The sequence below is a fragment of the Cherax quadricarinatus genome, chromosome 3 (genome assembly GCF_038502225.1).
Source record: "Cherax quadricarinatus isolate ZL_2023a chromosome 3, ASM3850222v1, whole genome shotgun sequence".
NCBI classification, from domain to species: domain Eukaryota; kingdom Metazoa; phylum Arthropoda; class Malacostraca; order Decapoda; family Parastacidae; genus Cherax; species Cherax quadricarinatus.
The window spans coordinates 22,528,951-22,548,294 of NC_091294.1; the positions used below are offsets into that span (position 1 = coordinate 22,528,951).

At 47.7% G+C, this 19,344-nt stretch overlaps 1 protein-coding gene across 3 annotated transcripts in view; it reads right to left on the reverse strand.

The window, feature by feature from the left end:
• Positions 1-2,660: 2,660 nt before the first annotated feature.
• Positions 2,661-19,344, reverse strand: part of LOC128706605 (microsomal glutathione S-transferase 1) — a 71,712-nt gene continuing 55,028 nt past the window's right edge. For all 3 annotated transcript variants that reach the window (XM_070090761.1, XM_070090758.1, XM_070090768.1), the window contains exons 3-4: positions 7,560-7,639; positions 2,661-3,582 (exon numbers count right to left, since the gene is read on the reverse strand). In XM_070090761.1, the coding sequence (XP_069946862.1) occupies positions 3,348-3,582; positions 7,560-7,639 (315 nt within the window). In that variant the 3' untranslated portion in view covers positions 2,661-3,347. The remainder of the gene's footprint in view (positions 3,583-7,559; positions 7,640-19,344) is intronic.

A 19,344-nucleotide genomic window follows, 5' to 3' on the forward strand; every position in this document is an offset into this window, starting at 1 on the left:
AGTCTCCTAGTTACTCGAGAATAAGAAACATGAGGAAGATTCCCCTGAAGGCAGAGCCAAGAGACAGCCATAGCATAAGGCCCTCGCTCTCCTTAAGACAATGGATTTCACATTCATTAAGACAGACTTGACATCTGCGGGTAAAAGGAAAGGTGAGCATTGTTGCAATGACGACAAGTGTGGGAAGACTTCAAGATATATCAGCATGATCCGCAACACCGCAGACCGGACACTCTGCCACAGACCTGCAGTATCTAGCAGGATGGCCAACAATTTCGACACTGTTGGGGCATGGTGACCACTTTATGGGCCCTTAGGTGATGTCCTGCATTGTAAATGGAGGACTGAAGCTCACGGCAAAGGTTAAGCAGGCAGTGTTACTGGGAAAGCTCCTCTGCCCACGGACGGGCAGGACATACCCATGCACTTTGAGAATCGGAAGGTCCTTGAGGGCTAATTGCTCTAAAATATCGTTACCGCAAGACAGAAAATCACACTGTACAATGATATGCGGTAAGACAATCGTACCACTGCAAGAATTGAGAGTAGCATGCTTGTGGACTGTGATAGGAGCTTTATCAATAGAAGTAAGAAGGGAAAAATTATGAGCTTGGCCCGCGTTTTGAATTGTAACGATGTGCGCACCACTCTGAAGATCATGAAAGGATTTATTTTGGCCAAAATGTCGTAAAAAAGCTTTACCGATACTGTGGTCTGAAAGATAATCAGTAGGAGGTGTCGGTTGCAAGGAAAAGAATTTGGTCCACTGTGTACTTGTAAATATGGTAGGCAAAGGAAGATGTTGTGTAGGTCATATCTGGATGGAATTAGCAGAAATCAAAGGAACATCGTCAGCAAATGGCCTGGAACGTTTAGGTGTAGGACCGCAGGCGGCCGACCTGAGGCAGGTGGGCGACCTGAGGCAGGTGGGCGACCTGAGGCAGGTGGGCGACCTGAGGCAGGTGGGCGATCAGAAAATCGTTGTACCGTATCTGGGGAAGCCAGATGCATAGTCAAAGATGTGCAAAGGAACTAGAAGAGACAGGCGGAGCCTCTGCACCTGGACCAGGTGACGAAGCATCACCAGCAGAAGGTACAGGGGTATGGGAAAGGTCCAAAAAATGGTCCAGTAATGAAGCCAGGTCAGAACAGGATGCAATAACAAAAAAGGTCCTCGGGAGGAGGGGGAGGAGGAGGGGGAGGAGGAGGGGGAGGAGGAGGAGGAGGAGGAGGGGGAGGAGGAGGGGGAGGGGAGTCATGAAACGAAGCCTCCATAATATAATAATAATAATAATAATAATAATAATAATAATAATAATAATAATAAAATAATAAGAAAATAATAATAATAATAATAATAATAATAATAATAATAATAATAATAATAATAATAATAATAATAATAATAATAATAATAAAAAAATAATATTTTTATTTACTACATGTAAAAAGCATACAGGCCTAGCTGACAGCGATGGCATACTACTATATAGAAAGCCGCTTGTTATGCTGAGAATTTCTGGAAAATTAGGTCAGTTTTGTCTCAGGATGTGACCCATGCCAGTCAATTAACACCCATGTACGTATTTTACTGATGGGGAACACAGACAACCGGTGTAAAGAAACACGCCCAATGTTTCTACCCTCGCTGGGAACTGAACCCGGACACTCGCCTTGTGAAGCAAGAGCTTTAGCTACCATGCCACAGGGCACTATAGTGGTACTTATTTCTTATTATTATTTAAAGAAAAAAGAGAAAGTAAAGAAAAAAAAAGAAAGAAATGGAGGGAAAGTTGAGCGACAGTTACTAGAAGGCATGAAAGGGCCATAAGTTCCCCTCCACATCCAAGAGGACCTCGACACCGACAGCAGCAGCACAGATGCAGCTTGGAACCCATCACCAATGTTGAAAGTTTGAAGCTAATCAGAGAAGGCTTTCTCAAGTTATCTCAGGAAAACCCAACACAGGAATGGTTTGTCTAACATTGACTGGAAGGCTCCTGCATATGCCAGTTGTTGCGTGAACCTCTCCTTAGTTCAGCACAACTGCGTTAAAAATTGGAGGATTTTTTTTTCAGTCAAATGGTTTACTAAAAAAATTCAGTCAACCATTATAAGGTACCTCTTCATTAATGCCTAATTATTCTCAGGCCTTTAATTTCTTCTTCCCTGGATGATGATTATTATATTCACAACTAAGAGCTAAACCCAGAAGGGTTATACATTATTATTATTATTATAATCTTGAGAGAGCGTTAAACTTGTAGAATTATACAGCGCACCTGGGCGGGGGAATGGAAGGTATTCAGGCTCAATTCAGGGAACTGGAGCACAGATCCAATTCCCTAGATCAAGAGCTCCTCACCAGCGTCAAGGAACCTCCCTTCAGGGGACAAGGGTCACACAGCCTACCTTGGATGAAGACTATTTACCTCCCATTTCCTTAATACTTTGTAACCCTTTTGGGTTTAGCCTCGAGGAAGGTACCTTGATCTCAGCTAAGGGATCTTTATTTAAAGAATTAGACCTTTCTATTACCCCAGGCACTACGACCCCTGAGGGTGTAGAGCTCCTGGTCAGTATAACAGTAATGCAGTAAGAGTGAGTTTAGAGTCTCATATGAATATAAGAATCAGCGTAACTTTAGGAAAAAATAATAGTTATTATAACTTAACCTTTATTTTAATTATTGTACAAAAAAGCTTCATGTCCATCTACAACTTTATTTTTATAAAGAATTAGATATTAAAATTAGTAACGCAAAATTCTGCATTTAAAGATGAAGTTACTGGATTCTACACCATAATGCAACATTTATATCAAGTATAGATGCCATGGTTCCTGACACTGTAAACAATGGCAACATTTATATCAAGTATAGATGCCATGGTTCCTGACACTGTAAACAATGGCAACTGGCGTACACTTACATTCTTAGTAAACAAAACTGTCAGAATATTTAACACGGAGTTAGCATTGGTCATGAATATAATATGAACTTACTGAAGAAGCGGAAAGGAGAGACTATATAAATATTTCAAATGCATGTGCATACAAATATAAGGTAACGTGGTATAACATGGTAGGGATACTCAGTCATGGTTACATGGTAATTGACGTTAAAGCAAATGAAAAATTAACAATTTAAACGAAATACTATGATAAAATGAGCATTATACTGATCATCATCCCCTTCTTCCCACAAAACAAATATAATGAAAACACCAGATAAAACCTAGTATTACACCACTTCTGGACAGGTTGAGAGGGCACATTGGTCCCTCAGGGCGTGAGTTTACCAGGTGTACATGATGGTGGCAACCATGATGAACTTGATCGCCATGAATTTACCAGAAGGTGTAAATGACTGTGCCCACCATGATAATCTTGACTACCATCCCTACCATGTATGAGGGGCCCCTGAGGAAGCTGCCGCGCAGGTACAACACTGTGTGGAGGATCCTTGCAATGGTGTAGATACGAAAGAGGACGCTGGCGGTGAAGAGTGAAGGTTGGGTGAGCACGTACAGTAGTCCACTCATCCAGAATACTGGGATGTTCTCCAGGTCATTTTGATGAGCTCTGCCATCGAAGCACATAGGTATTAGGTGCAAGAAGTTTTTCGTTAGGTACATCAGAATTACCTTGCTCCTCTGTCACCCTACTCCATATGAATTACGTGATGTAACTACGTTTTTCTATATGATTTACGTGCGTATGTATAGGAACACTATATTGTATATGATAGTTACATTGTGGAAACAAAATCTAGCCATATTTCCGAGTCATGTTACACAGGGTATCATGAAGTACACCGGCCTGAGCTGGGATACTTCAGTAGGACAATGAGAGGTTTAGGAGTGCATTATAATAATAATGACTATTTCAGATTAATGTACAAACATATACAAGTAGGTAAAACATCCCTCAAAGATGGACCTGGGACCGGGCCTTCCCTCCCATTCCTTGGATCGAACCTGATTACCTCCCTTTCCTCAGACACTGTATGATCCCCACAAGTTTGGCGCTCACCCGATGATGATTGGGGATCATGAATGATGACTGAGGATGACAACTGATGATTGAGGATGATGAATGAGAATTGAGGAATGAGGATGATGATAATACTGATGATGACTGATGATGATGATCTACATATTCTCCCATCAGCACAACTTCGAACCTTACAACTGACATACCATATTCTAATATTTACATATTGATCCAGGACTCACCCACTGACCCAGTACTCACCCACTGACTCAGTACTCACACCCACTGACTCAGTACACCCACTGACTCACTGACTCGGTACTCACACACTGACCCAGTCAGTACTCACCCACTGACCCAGTACTCGCCCACTGGCCCAGTACTCACCCACTGACCCAGTACTCACCCACTGACACAGTACTCACCTACTGAGCCAGTGCTCACACCCACTGACTCAGTACTCAAACTCACTGACTCGGTACTCACACACTGACCCAGTCAGTACTCACCCACTGACCCAGTACTCGCCTACTGACCCAGTACTCACCCACTGACCCAGTATTCACCCAATGACCTAGTACTAGCCTACTTGTCATGTGGGTTCGATAACGTGGATTGAGTTCGATAACGTAGGCTGGTTAGTACATATAATTATAACGGAAAGTACGGGAAGCACCATCAGCTGCCCTGCCTCTCTCTGCTCTCTATCTCAGACTGACCCACCAGTGCCTAGAGGGTGAGCGGTGTTCAAAAACATGCTATGGTCAGCAGCAACGTGAATAACAGTCAGTGATTCACACAGACGGTTGGTAGTGAGTCATCTACTGGTAACGGGTTACTGGTAACTGGTAGTACTGAGAGAGATTGACATACTGACCCAGTACTCACCCACTGACCTAGTACTAGCCTACTGATCCAGTACTCTCCTACTGACCCAGTACTCACCCACTGACCCAGTACTCGCCTATTGACTCTATTCACCTACTGACCCAGTACTCACCTTGTGGTGAAAAATCTCCAGTTTATGAAGGGGGCGATATCATCCCTCATGAAGGTGGATAATGACCCTCTCCAAAGAGGCTAGCCCTCTCAAAAGGGCTTGTGAACCATCTTGCTTTCTCCCTTCTACAGCAGAATTATCAAAACCATATGTTGGGTGAGGCGTCACAAGGCATGTCTCTTTACCAGACTTCCTGCCCACTTGTACATACGAGTGGAAATCTATGGAAGATGCTAATTCCCCATAGAAGGAAAAATTTGTCAAAAACTGTGCCCCATTTGATCTACACGCTAGGGTATTATAGCTCACTATACCCACCTAGAACCCTAAGAAACAAGGATTCTAGGATGAAGTCTGTTGCTAAAGCTAGCAGTAAATGTCTATGAAACTGAAGTCATCACTTCCTTTGTGGGATGCGGTTTCGCGGTGACCAAGAGGACAGATTACTTCAAGGAATGAATGGGAATGCGCGACAGAGGGCATCGCTGCTCTCCCGCTAAAGTACAAAGGAACAGTGGCCATGCATTCGAGACTTGATCTGACAATCTCAGGAAAATAGGAAAGTTGACTGGTTTCCCCTCATACGAGTCAGGAAATTCGAGGTAGAACTAATCACGAAGTGTTTATTAGCATCTACGTGTCTCTTTCTCCAGCGAACATTGGGAGTGATGAAGCAAAATACAGAGTTATTTAACTTTCTCCCTGTTGTGAATAATCCCACGAAACTCATAAACGAGTGATAGTGAGTAACAATTATTGTAACCGGTGTGACTGGGCAATAACATTTCCGAACTGCTGTGACGAACACTAGTGCAACATTCCCCGAGTGACACTTGTTCATTCCACTATCAAGACACTGATAACGGATTCGTGTCACTTCAACGACGCAGAACTCCAGCTACAAAGAGTCAGGCAGGTTTTTATTCCCCTTTCATTTTCCCCTTTAAAACACTGCAGTGCTTAGGCTAATGTTAGAAAGAATATTTCTCACCTTAGAGACTGTCATTAGAATTCCAACACCAAAACCCACGTGAGTAGATTTAGATTTTGCCACCGAAGTGACTAGTTTATTGTGCATCCCATATCCATCCTGTGGACGGTAGCGCAAGATTATATGGATACACAAAAGTTCTAATCATCATAATCCAAGTATTTTGACATACTGGAATACATACCATGGGTCAGAGTTAACCCAGATTACTCGCTATCCACAGCCACTGTGAACACGACTGCAGCAACATCGAAGGTGATTCCAGGGAGAGGCTGCTGGAAACAGTACTGTTTAAAGTTATCATGTTTTTATCGTCATGCAGGAAAGTGTACTTATCTGAGATGCTCCTCCACACACTGACCCAGTACTCACCGACTGACCCAGTACACATCTACTGACCCAGTATTCATCTACTGACCCAGTACTAGTCTACTGACCCAGTATTCATCTGCTGACCCAGTACTTGCCTACTGACCCAGTACTCACCTACTGACCCAGTACTCACCTACTGACCCAGTACTCACCTACTGACCCAGTACTCACCTACTGACCCAATACTCACCGACTGACCCAGTACACATCTACTGACCCAGTACTCGTCTACTGACCCAGTATTCATCTACGACCCAGTACTTGCCTACTGACCCAGTACTCGTCTACTGACCCAGTATTCATCTACGACCCAGTACTTGCCTACTGACCCAGTACTCACCTACTGACCCAGTACTCACCTACTGACCCAGTACTCGCCTACTGACCCAGTACTCACATACGACCCAGTACTTGCCTAGTGACCCAGTACTCGTCTACTGACCCAGTACTCACCTGTTGACCCAGTACTCACCTACTGACCCAGTACTCACCTACTGACCCAGTACTCACCTACTGACCCAGTACTCGCCTACTGACCCAGTACTCACCTACTGACCCAGTACTCGCCTACTGACCCAGTACTCACCTACTGACCCAGTACTCGCCTACTGAACCAGTACTCACCTACTGACCCAGTACTCGCCTACTGACCCAGTACTCACCTACTGACCCAGTACTCGCCTACTGACCCAGTACTCACCTACTGACCCAGTACTCGCCTACTGACCCAGTACTCACCTACTGACCCAGTACTCACCTGACCCAGTACTCACCTACTGACCCAGTACTCACCAACTGACCCTGTAGTGGGGATTTTAATTCCCACATATTAGAATAACCAAGAGACAGGGTAGTAACCCTCTTGCCTAGGCTAATTGCTACACCTAATACGCGCCACCCCCAGTAATCACCACACCCAGTATCCACTCAGTACTCACCACATCCAGTACTCACCACACCCAGTACCCACCACACCAGTCGACTAAGACCCAAGTACCCACTTTATTGATGGGTGAACATAGACAACCGGTGTAAGGAAACACCGTGTGAAGCGAGAGCTTTTGCCACCAAGCCTCGGACCCATTATGTACCTCTGTAATCTTTTGACTACCGCCCACTGGATGGGTATGGGGTGCATAATAAACATATTAAACTAACTTAAACTAACCACCATACTCAGTACTCACCACACCCAGTACTTACCTCCTGACTCGCTCCACGTTCTCGTTAATCTTGGTACCTTTCACACCCATGGAAGCAGCGTCCTCAGGGTTAGCGAACGCCTGTACAGAGTACAAGACTGTCAAAATATAGATGTACAGAGTACAAGACTGTCAGAGAGAGAGAGAGAGAAAGCAGCAACTTCACTCTGGCTGTACCCTTCTCCAGAACATCACTCCATCTGAGATCATACATACCCAGGATGACTAGAGTCTGGAACACATTCGTACATCATTATGATGTCAACGAGATAAAGTCAGTTGATCAAATGAAAATGCTGGCCCACAGATGGCTCCAACTTCATCCTGTTCCCTACTTGTATGTCTCATAACAATAAAAATGCTTTCAAATGAGCTGATGTAGGTAACAGCTCTTAGCTTGCCAATAAAGTTAGGAACCCTTAACCTGTAAATAGCTTGTCAATAAAGCTAGGGATCCTTAACCTAACCTTGTCAAACCCTGTGTAAAAAAAAAAACAAGAGAGAGAAATGAGGTGGTAGAGGTCAGGACGTCCAGGAAGCAGCAACTTCACTTAATAACGTTCTCCAGAACATCATTTATTCCCAGGATGACTTGAGTCTGGAACATGTTCGTACAGCATAATATCAACTAAATAAAGTCAGTTGATCACACGAGACGGCTGGCCCACACATGGCTCCAACTTCATCCTGTTCCATATTTGTACGGCTTATAACAACAATAAGATTTTCAAAAAAGCTGACGTCAGTAACAGCTCTTAAGCTTGAAATTAAAATTAGGAATCCTTACCCAAACATTGTAAAAATCTGTGCAAAAAAAAAGAGGGGGGGGGGGGGTGGGTGCTTACGACTATACATCAGAATAAAATAGGTGGAAGGATGGTGACTTTGTGGATGGAAGAATGGTGACTTTGTGAGTGGAAGGATGGTGACTTTGTGGGTGGAAGGATGGTGACTTTGTGGATGGAAGAATGGTGACTTTGTGAGTGGAAGGATGGTGACTTTGTGGGTGGAAGGATGGTGACTTTGTGGATGGAAGAATGGTGACTTTGTGAGTGGAAGGATGGTGACTTTGTGGGTGGAAGGATGGTGACTTTGTGGGTGGAAGGATGGTGACTTTGTGAGTGGAAGGATGGTGACTTTGTGAGTGGAAGGATGGTGACTTTGTGGGTGGAAGGATGGTGACTTTGTGGGTGGAAGGATGGTGACTTTGTGAGTGGAAGGATGGTGACTTTGTGGGTGGAAGGATGGTGACTTTGTGGGTGGAAGGATGGTGACTTTGTGAGTGGAAGGATGGTGACTTTGTGGGTGGAAGGATGGTGACTTTGTGGGTGGAAGGATGGTGACTTTGTGAGTGGAAGGATGGTGACTTTGTGAGTGGAAGGATGGTGACTTTGTGGGTGGAAGGATGGTGACTTTGTGGGTGGAAGGATGGTGACTTTGTGAGTGGAAGGATGGTGACTTTGTGGGTGGAAGGATGGTGACTTTGTGGGTGGAAGGATGGTGACTTTGTGAGTGGAAGGATGGTGACTTTGTGGGTGGAAGGATGGCGACTTTGTGGGTGGAAGGATGGCGACTTTGTGGGTGGAAGGATGGCGACTTTGTGGGTGGAAGGATGGTGACTTTGTGAGTGGAAGGATGGTGACTTTGTGAGTGGAAGGATGGTGACTTTGTGGGTGGAAGGATGGTGACTTTGTGAGTGGAAGGATGGTGACTTTGTGGGTGGAAGGATGGCGACTTTGTGGGTGGAAGGATGGTGACTTTGTGAGTGGAAGGATGGTGACTTTGTGAGTGGAAGGATGGTGACTTTGTGGGTGGAAGGATGGCGACTTTGTGAGTGGAAGGATGGTGACTTTGTGGGTGGAAGGATGGTGACTTTGTGGGTGGAAGGATGGCGACTTTGTGAGTGGAAGGATGGCGACTTTGTGAGTGGAAGGATGGCGACTTTGTGAGTGGAAGGATGGCGACTTTGTGGGTGGAAGGATGGTGACTTTGTGGGTGGAAGGATGGCGACTTTGTGAGTGGAAGGATGGCGACTTTGTGAGTGGAAGGATGGCGACTTTGTGAGTGGAAGGATGGCGACTTTGTGGGTGGAAGGATGGTGACTTTGTGGGTGGAAGGATGGCGACTTTGTGAGTGGAAGGATGGCGACTTTGTGAGTGGAAGGATGGCGACTTTGTGGGTGGAAGGATAGTGACTTTGTGGGTGGAAGGATAGTGACTTTGTGGGTGGAAGGATGGTGACTTTGTGAGTGGAAGGATGGTGACTTTGTGGGTGGAAGGATGGCGACTTTGTGGGTGGAAGGATGGCGACTTTGTGAGTGGAAGGATGGCGACTTTGTGGGTGGAAGGATAGTGACTTTGTGGGTGGAAGGATAGTGACTTTGTGGGTGGAAGGATGGTGACTTTGTGGGTGGAAGGATGGCGACTTTGTGAGTGGAAGGATGGCGACTTTGTGAGTGGAAGGAGGGTGACTTTGTGGGTGGAAGGATGGCGACTTTGTGGGTGGAAGGATGGCGACTTTGTGAGTGGAAGGATGGCGACTTTGTGGGTGGAAGGATGTTGACTTTGTGGGTGGAAGGATGGCGACTTTGTGAGTGGAAGGATGGTGACTTTGTGAGTGGAAGGATGGTGACTTTGTGAGTGAAAGGATGGCGACTTTGTGGGTGGAAGGATGGCGACTTTGTGAGTGGAAGGATGGTGACTTTGTGGGTGGAAGGATGGCGACTTTGTGAGTGGAAGGATGGTGACTTTGTGAGTGGAAGGATGGCGACTTTGTGGGTGGAAGGATGGCGAATTTGTGAGTGGAAGGATGGTGACTTTGTGAGTGGAAGGATGGTGACTTTGTGGGTGGAAGGATGGTGACTTTGTGAGTGGAAGGATGGTGACTTTGTGAGTGGAAGGATGGCGACTTTGTGGGTGGAAGGATGGCGACTTTGTGAGTGGAAAGATGGTGACTTTGTGGGTGGAAGGATGGCGACTTTGTGAGTGGAAGGATTGTGACTTTGTGAGTGGAAGGATGGCGACTTTGTGGGTGGAAGGATGGTGACTTTGTGAGTGGAAGGATGGCGACTTTGTGGGTGGAAGGATGGCGACTTTGTGAGTGGAAGGATGGCGACTTTGTGAGTGGAAGGATGGCGACTTTGTGGGTGGAAGGATGGCGACTTTGTGAGTGGAAGGATGGTGACTTTGTGGGTGGAAGGATAGTGACTTTGTGGGTGGAAGGATAGTGACTTTGTGGGTGGAAGGATAGTGACTTTGTGGGTGGAAGGATAGTGACTTTGTGGGTGGAAGGATAGTGACTTTGTGGGTGGAAGGATGGTGACTTTGTGGGTGGAAGGATGGCGACTTTGTGAGTGGAAGGATGGCGACATTGTGGGTGGAAGGTTGGTGACTTTGTGGGTGGAAGGATAGTGACTTTGTGGGTGGAAGGATAGTGACTTTGTGGGTGGAAGGATGGTGACTTTGTGGGTGGAAGGATGGTGACTTTGTGGGTGGAAGGATGGTGACTTTGTATGTGGAAGGATAGTGACTTTGTGGGTGGAAGGATAGTGACTTTGTGGGTGGAAGGATGGTGACTTTGTGGGTGGAAGGATGGTGACTTTGTGGGTGGAAGGATGGTGACTTTGTGGGTGGAAGGATGGTGACTTTGTGAGTGGAAGGATGGTGACTTTGTGGGTGGAAAAATAGTGACATTGTGGGTGGAAGGATGGTGACTTTGTGGGTGGAAGGATATTAACTTTGTATGTGGAAGGATGGTGACTTTGTGGGTGGAAAGATGGTGACTTTGTGAGTGGAAGGATGGTGACTTTGTGGGTGGAAGGATGGTGACTTTGTGGGTGGAAGGATGGCGACTTTGTGAGTGGAAGGATGGCGACTTTGTGAGTGGAAGGATGGCGACTTTGTGAGTGGAAGGATGGCGACTTTGTGGGTGGAAGGATAGTGACTTTGTGGGTGGAAGGATAGTGACTTTGTGGGTGGAAGGATGGTGACTTTGTGGGTGGAAGGATGGCGACTTTGTGAGTGGAAGGATGGCGACTTTGTGAGTGGAAGGATGGCGACTTTGTGAGTGGAAGGATGGCGACTTTGTGGGTGGAAGGATAGTGACTTTGTGGGTGGAAGGATAGTGACTTTGTGGGTGGAAGGATGGTGACTTTGTGGGTGGAAGGATGGCGACTTTGTGAGTGGAAGGATGGCGACTTTGTGAGTGGAAGGATGGCGACTTTGTGAGTGGAAGGATGGCGACTTTGTGGGTGGAAGGATAGTGACTTTGTGGGTGGAAGGATAGTGACTTTGTGGGTGGAAGGATAGTGACTTTGTGGGTGGAAGGATGGTGACTTTGTGGGTGGAAGGATGGTGACTTTGTGGGTGGAAGGATGGTGACTTTGTGGGTGGAAGGATAGTGACTTTGTGGGTGGAAGGATAGTGACTTTGTGGGTGGAAGGATGGTGACTTTGTGGGTGGAAGGATGGTGACTTTGTGGGTGGAAGGATGGTGACTTTGTGGGTGGAAGGATGGTGACTTTGTGAGTGGAAGGATGGTGACTTTGTGGGTGGAAAAATAGTGACATTGTGGGTGGAAGGATAGTGACTTTGTGGGTGGAAGGATGGTGACTTTGTGGGTGGAAGGATAGTAACTTTGTGGGTGGAAGGATGGTGACTTTGTGGGTGGAAGGATGGAGACTTTGTGGGTGGAAGGATGGTGACTTTGTGGGTGGAAGGATAGTGACTTTGTGGGTGGAAGGATGGTGACTTTGTGGGTGGAAGGATGGCGACTTTGTGGGTGGAAGGATGGTGACTTTGTGGGTGGAAGGATGGTGACTTTGTGGGTGGAAGGATGGTGACTTTGTGGGTGGAAGGATGGTGACTTTGTGGGTGGAAGGATGGTGACTTTGTGGGTGGAAAGATGGTGACTTTGTGGGTGGAAGGATGGTGACTTTGTGGGTGGAAGGATGGTGACTTTGTGGGTGGAAGGATGGTGACTTTTTGGGTGGAAGGATGGTGACTTTGTGAGTGGAAGGATGGTGACTTTGTGGGTGGAAGGATAGTGACTTTGTAAGTGGAAGGATGGTGACTTTGTGGGTGGAAGGATGGTGACTTTGTGGGTGGAAAGATGGTGACTTTGTGGGTGGAAGGATAGTGACTTTGTGGGTGGAAGGATAGTGACTTTGTGGGAGGAAGGATGGTGACTTTGTGGGTGGAAGGATGGTGACTTTGTGGGGGGAAGGATGGTGACTTTGTGGGTGGAAGGAAGGTGACTTTGTGGGTGGAAGGATGGTGACTTTGTGGGTGGAAGGATGGTGACCTTGTGGGTGGAAAGATGGTGACTTTGTGGGTGGAAGGATGGTGACTTTGTGGGTGGAAGGACAGTGACTTTGTGGGTGGAAGGATAGTGACTTTGTGGGTGGAAGGATGGTGACTTTGTTGGTGGAAGAATGGTGACTTTGTGGGTGGAAGGATGGTGACTGTGGGTGGAAGGATGGTGACTTTGTGGGTGGAAGGATAGTGACTTTGTGGGTGGAAGGATCGTGAATTTGTGGGTGGAAGGATAGTGACCTTGTGTGTGGAAGGATGGTGACTTTGTGGGTGGAAGGATAGTGACTTTGTGGGTGGAAGGATAGTGACTTTGTGGGTGGAAGGATGGTGACTTTGTGGGTGGAAGGATGGTGACTTTGTGGGTGGAAGGATGGTGACTTTGTGGGTGGAAGGATAGTGACTTTGTGGGTGGAAGGATAGTGACTTTGTGGGTGGAAGGATGGTGACTTTGTGGGTGGAAGGATGGTGACTTTGTGGGTGGAAGGATGGTGACTTTGTGGGTGGAAGGATGGTGACTTTGTGAGTGGAAGGATGGTGACTTTGTGGGTGGAAAAATAGTGACATTGTGGGTGGAAGGATGGTGACTTTGTGGGTGGAAGGATAGTAACTTTGTGGGTGGAAGGATGGTGACTTTGTGGGTGGAAAGATGGTGAGTTTGTGAGTGGAAGGATGGTGACTTTGTGGGTGGAAGGATGGTGACTTTGTGGGTGGAAGGATGGCGACTTTGTGAGTGGAAGGATGGCGACTTTGTGAGTGGAAGGATGGCGACTTTGTGAGTGGAAGGATGGCGACTTTGTGGGTGGAAGGATAGTGACTTTGTGGGTGGAAGGATAGTGACTTTGTGGGTGGAAGGATGGTGACTTTGTGGGTGGAAGGATGGCGACTTTGTGAGTGGAAGGATGGCGACTTTGTGAGTGGAAGGATGGCGACTTTGTGAGTGGAAGGATGGCGACTTTGTGGGTGGAAGGATAGTGACTTTGTGGGTGGAAGGATAGTGACTTTGTGGGTGGAAGGATGGTGACTTTGTGGGTGGAAGGATGGCGACTTTGTGAGTGGAAGGATGGCGACTTTGTGAGTGGAAGGATGGCGACTTTGTGAGTGGAAGGATGGCGACTTTGTGGGTGGAAGGATAGTGACTTTGTGGGTGGAAGGATAGTGACTTTGTGGGTGGAAGGATAGTGACTTTGTGGGTGGAAGGATGGTGACTTTGTGGGTGGAAGGATGGTGACTTTGTGGGTGGAAGGATGGTGACTTTGTGGGTGGAAGGATAGTGACTTTGTGGGTGGAAGGATAGTGACTTTGTGGGTGGAAGGATGGTGACTTTGTGGGTGGAAGGATGGTGACTTTGTGGGTGGAAGGATGGTGACTTTGTGGGTGGAAGGATGGTGACTTTGTGAGTGGAAGGATGGTGACTTTGTGGGTGGAAAAATAGTGACATTGTGGGTGGAAGGATAGTGACTTTGTGGGTGGAAGGATGGTGACTTTGTGGGTGGAAGGATAGTAACTTTGTGGGTGGAAGGATGGTGACTTTGTGGGTGGAAGGATGGAGACTTTGTGGGTGGAAGGATGGTGACTTTGTGGGTGGAAGGATAGTGACTTTGTGGGTGGAAGGATGGTGACTTTGTGGGTGGAAGGATGGCGACTTTGTGGGTGGAAGGATGGTGACTTTGTGGGTGGAAGGATGGTGACTTTGTGGGTGGAAGGATGGTGACTTTGTGGGTGGAAGGATGGTGACTTTGTGGGTGGAAGGATGGTGACTTTGTGGGTGGAAAGATGGTGACTTTGTGGGTGGAAGGATGGTGACTTTGTGGGTGGAAGGATGGTGACTTTGTGGGTGGAAGGATGGTGACTTTTTGGGTGGAAGGATGGTGACTTTGTGAGTGGAAGGATGGTGACTTTGTGGGTGGAAGGATAGTGACTTTGTAAGTGGAAGGATGGTGACTTTGTGGGTGGAAGGATGGTGACTTTGTGGGTGGAAAGATGGTGACTTTGTGGGTGGAAGGATAGTGACTTTGTGGGTGGAAGGATAGTGACTTTGTGGGAGGAAGGATGGTGACTTTGTGGGTGGAAGGATGGTGACTTTGTGGGGGGAAGGATGGTGACTTTGTGGGTGGAAGGAAGGTGACTTTGTGGGTGGAAGGATGGTGACTTTGTGGGTGGAAGGATGGTGACTTTGTGGGTGGAAAGATGGTGACTTTGTGGGTGGAAGGATGGTGACTTTGTGGGTGGAAGGACAGTGACTTTGTGGGTGGAAGGATAGTGACTTTGTGGGTGGAAGGATGGTGACTTTGTTGGTGGAAGGATGGTGACTTTGTGGGTGGAAGGATGGTGACTGTGGGTGGAAGGATGGTGACTTTGTGGGTGGAAGGATAGTGACTTTGTGGGTGGAAGGATCGTGAATTTGTGGGTGGAAGGATAGTGACCTTGTGTGTGGAAGGATGGTGACTTTGTGGGTAGAAAGATAGTGACTTTGTGGGTGGAAGGATGGTGACTTTGTGAGTGGAAGGATAGTGACTTTGTGGGTGGAAGGATAGTGACTTCGTGGGTGGAAGGATAGTGACTTTGTGGGTGGAAGGATGGAGACTTTGTGGGTGGAAGGATGGTGACTTTGTGGGTGGAAGGATGGTGACTTTGTGGGTGGAAGGATGGTGACTTTGTGGGTGGAAGGATAGTGAATTTGTGGGTGGAAGGATGGTGTCTTTGTGGTGGAAGGATAGTGACTTTGTGGGTGGAAGGATGGTGACTTTGTGGGTGGAAGGATGGTGACTTTGCGGGTGGAAGGATGGTGACTTTGTGGGTGGAAGGGTAGTGACTTTGTGGGTGGAAGGATAGTGACTTTGTGGGTGGAAGGATGGTGACTTTGTGGGTGGAAGGATAGTGACTTTGTGGGTGGAAGGATGGTGACTTTGTGGGTGGAAGGATAGTGACATTGTGGGTGGAAGGATGGTGACTTTGTGGGTGGAAGGATGGTGACTTTGTGGGTGGAAGGATGGTGACTTTCTGGGTGGAAGGATGGTGACTTTGTGGGTGGAAGGATGGTGACTTTGTGGGTGGAAGGATGGTGACTTTGTGGGTGGAAGGATGGTGACTTTGTGGGTGGAAGGATGGTGACTTTGTGGGTGGAAGGATAGTGACTTTGTGGGTGGAAGGATGGTGACTTTGTGGGTGGAAGGATGGTGACTTTGTGGGTGGAAGGATGGTGACTTTGTGGGTGGAAGGATGGTGACTTTGTGGGTGGAAGGATGGTGACTTTGTGGGTGGAAAGATTGCGACTTTGTGGGTGGAAGGATGGCGACTTTGTGAGTGGAAGGATGGCGACTTTGTGGGTGGAAGGATAGTGACTTTGTGGGTGGAAGGATAGTGACTTTGTGGGTGGAAGGATGGTGACTTTGTGGGTGGAAGGATGGCGACTTTGTGAGTGGAAGGATGGCGACTTTGTGAGTGGAAGGATGGCGACTTTGTGAGTGGAAGGATGGCGACTTTGTGGGTGGAAGGATAGTGACTTTGTGGGTGGAAGGATAGTGACTTTGTGGGTGGAAGGATGGTGACTTTGTGGGTGGAAGGATGGCGACTTTGTGAGTGGAAGGATGGCGACTTTGTGAGTGGAAGGATGGCGACTTTGTGAGTGGAAGGATGGCGACTTTGTGGGTGGAAGGATAGTGACTTTGTGGGTGGAAGGATAGTGACTTTGTGGGTGGAAGGATAGTGACTTTGTGGGTGGAAGGATGGTGACTTTGTGGGTGGAAGGATGGTGACTTTGTGGGTGGAAGGATGGTGACTTTGTGGGTGGAAGGATAGTGACTTTGTGGGTGGAAGGATAGTGACTTTGTGGGTGGAAGGATGGTGACTTTGTGGGTGGAAGGATGGTGACTTTGTGGGTGGAAGGATGGTGACTTTGTGGGTGGAAGGATGGTGACTTTGTGAGTGGAAGGATGGTGACTTTGTGGGTGGAAAAATAGTGACATTGTGGGTGGAAGGATAGTGACTTTGTGGGTGGAAGGATGGTGACTTTGTGGGTGGAAGGATAGTAACTTTGTGGGTGGAAGGATGGTGACTTTGTGGGTGGAAGGATGGAGACTTTGTGGGTGGAAGGATGGTGACTTTGTGGGTGGAAGGATAGTGACTTTGTGGGTGGAAGGATGGTGACTTTGTGGGTGGAAGGATGGCGACTTTGTGGGTGGAAGGATGGTGACTTTGTGGGTGGAAGGATGGTGACTTTGTGGGTGGAAGGATGGTGACTTTGTGGGTGGAAGGATGGTGACTTTGTGGGTGGAAGGATGGTGACTTTGTGGGTGGAAAGATGGTGACTTTGTGGGTGGAAGGATGGTGACTTTGTGGGTGGAAGGATGGTGACTTTGTGGGTGGAAGGATGGTGACTTTTTGGGTGGAAGGATGGTGACTTTGTGAGTGGAAGGATGGTGACTTTGTGGGTGGAAGGATAGTGACTTTGTAAGTGGAAGGATGGTGACTTTGTGGGTGGAAGGATGGTGACTTTGTGGGTGGAAAGATGGTGACTTTGTGGGTGGAAGGATAGTGACTTTGTGGGTGGAAGGATAGTGACTTTGTGGGAGGAAGGATGGTGACTTTGTGGGTGGAAGGATGGTGACTTTGTGGGGGGAAGGATGGTGACTTTGTGGGTGGAAGGAAGGTGACTTTGTGGGTGGAAGGATGGTGACTTTGTGGGTGGAAGGATGGTGACTTTGTGGGTGGAAAGATGGTGACTTTGTGGGTGGAAGGATGGTGACTTTGTGGGTGGAAGGACAGTGACTTTGTGGGTGGAAGGATAGTGACTTTGTGGGTGGAAGGATGGTGACTTTGTTGGTGGAAGGATGGTGACTTTGTGGGTGGAAGGATGGTGACTGTGGGTGGAAGGATGGTGACTTTGTGGGTGGAAGGATAGTGACTTTGTGGGTGGAAGGATCGTGAATTTGTGGGTGGAAGGATAGTGACCTTGTGTGTGGAAGGATGGTGACTTTGTGGGTAGAAAGATAGTGACTTTGTGGGTGGAAGGATGGTGACTTTGTGAGTGGAAGGATAGTGACTTTGTGGGTGGAAGGATAGTGACTTCGTGGGTGGAAGGATAGTGACTTTGTGGGTGGAAGGATGGAGACTTTGTGGGTGGAAGGATGGTGACTTTGTGGGTGGAAGGATGGTGACTTTGTGGGTGGAAGGATGGTGACTTTGTGGGTGGAAGGATAGTGAATTTGTGGGTGGAAGGATGGTGTCTTTGTGGTGGAAGGATAGTGACTTTGTGGGTGGAAGGATGGTGACTTTGTGGGTGGAAGGATGGTGACTTTGCGGGTGGAAGGATGGTGACTTTGTGGGTGGAAGGGTAGTGACTTTGTGGGTGGAAGGATAGTGACTTTGTGGGTGGAAGGATGGTGACTTTGTGGGTGGAAGGATAGTGACTTTGTGGGTGGAAGGATGGTGACTTTGTGGGTGGAAGGATAGTGACTTTGTGGGTGGAAGGATGGTGACTTTGTGGGTGGAAGGATGGTGACTTTCTGGGTGGAAGGATGGTGACTTTCTGGGTGGAAGGATGGTGACTTTGTGGGTGGAAGGATGGTGACTTTGTGGGTGGAAGGATGGTGACTTTGTGGGTGGAAGGATGGTGACTTTGTGGGTGGAAGGATGGTGACTTTGTGGGTGGAAGGATAGTGACTTTGTGGGTGGAAGGATGGTGACTTTGTGGGTGGAAGGATGGTGACTTTGTGGGTGGAAGGATGGTGACTTTGTGGGTGGAAGGATGGTGACTTTGTGGGTGGAAGGATGGTGACTTTGTGGGTGGAAAGATTGCGACTTTGTGGGTGGAAGGATGGTGACTTTGTGGGTGGAAGGATGGTGACTTTGTGGGTGGAAGGATGGTGAATTTGTGAGTGGAAGGATGGTGACTTTGTGGGTGGAAGGATAGTGACTTTGTGGGTGGAAGGATGGTGACTTTGTGGGTGGAAGGATGGTGACTTTGTGGGTGGAAGGATGGTGACTTTGTGGGTGGAAGGATAGCGACTTTGTGGGTGGAAGGATAGTGACTTTGTGGGTGGAAGGATGGTGACTTTGTGGGTGGAAGGATGGTGACTTTGTAGGTGGAAGGATGGTGACTTTGTGGGTGGAAGGATGGTGACTTTGTGGGTGGAAGGATAGTGACTTTGTGGGTGGAAGGATAGTGACTTTATGGGTAGAAGGATGGTGACTTTGTGGGTGGAAGGATGGTGACTTTGTGGGTGGAAGGATAGTGACTTTGTGGGTGGAAGGATAGTGACTTTGTGGGTGGAAGGATGGTGACTTTGTGGGTGGAAGGACAATGACTTTGTGGGTGGAAGGATAGTGACTTTGTGGGAGGAAGGATGGTGACTTTGTGGGTGGAAGGATGGTGACTTTGTGGGTGGAAGGATGGTGACTTTGTGGGTGGAAGGATAGTAACTTTGTGGGTGGAAGGATGGTGACTTTGTGGGTGGAAGGATGGTGACTGTGTGTG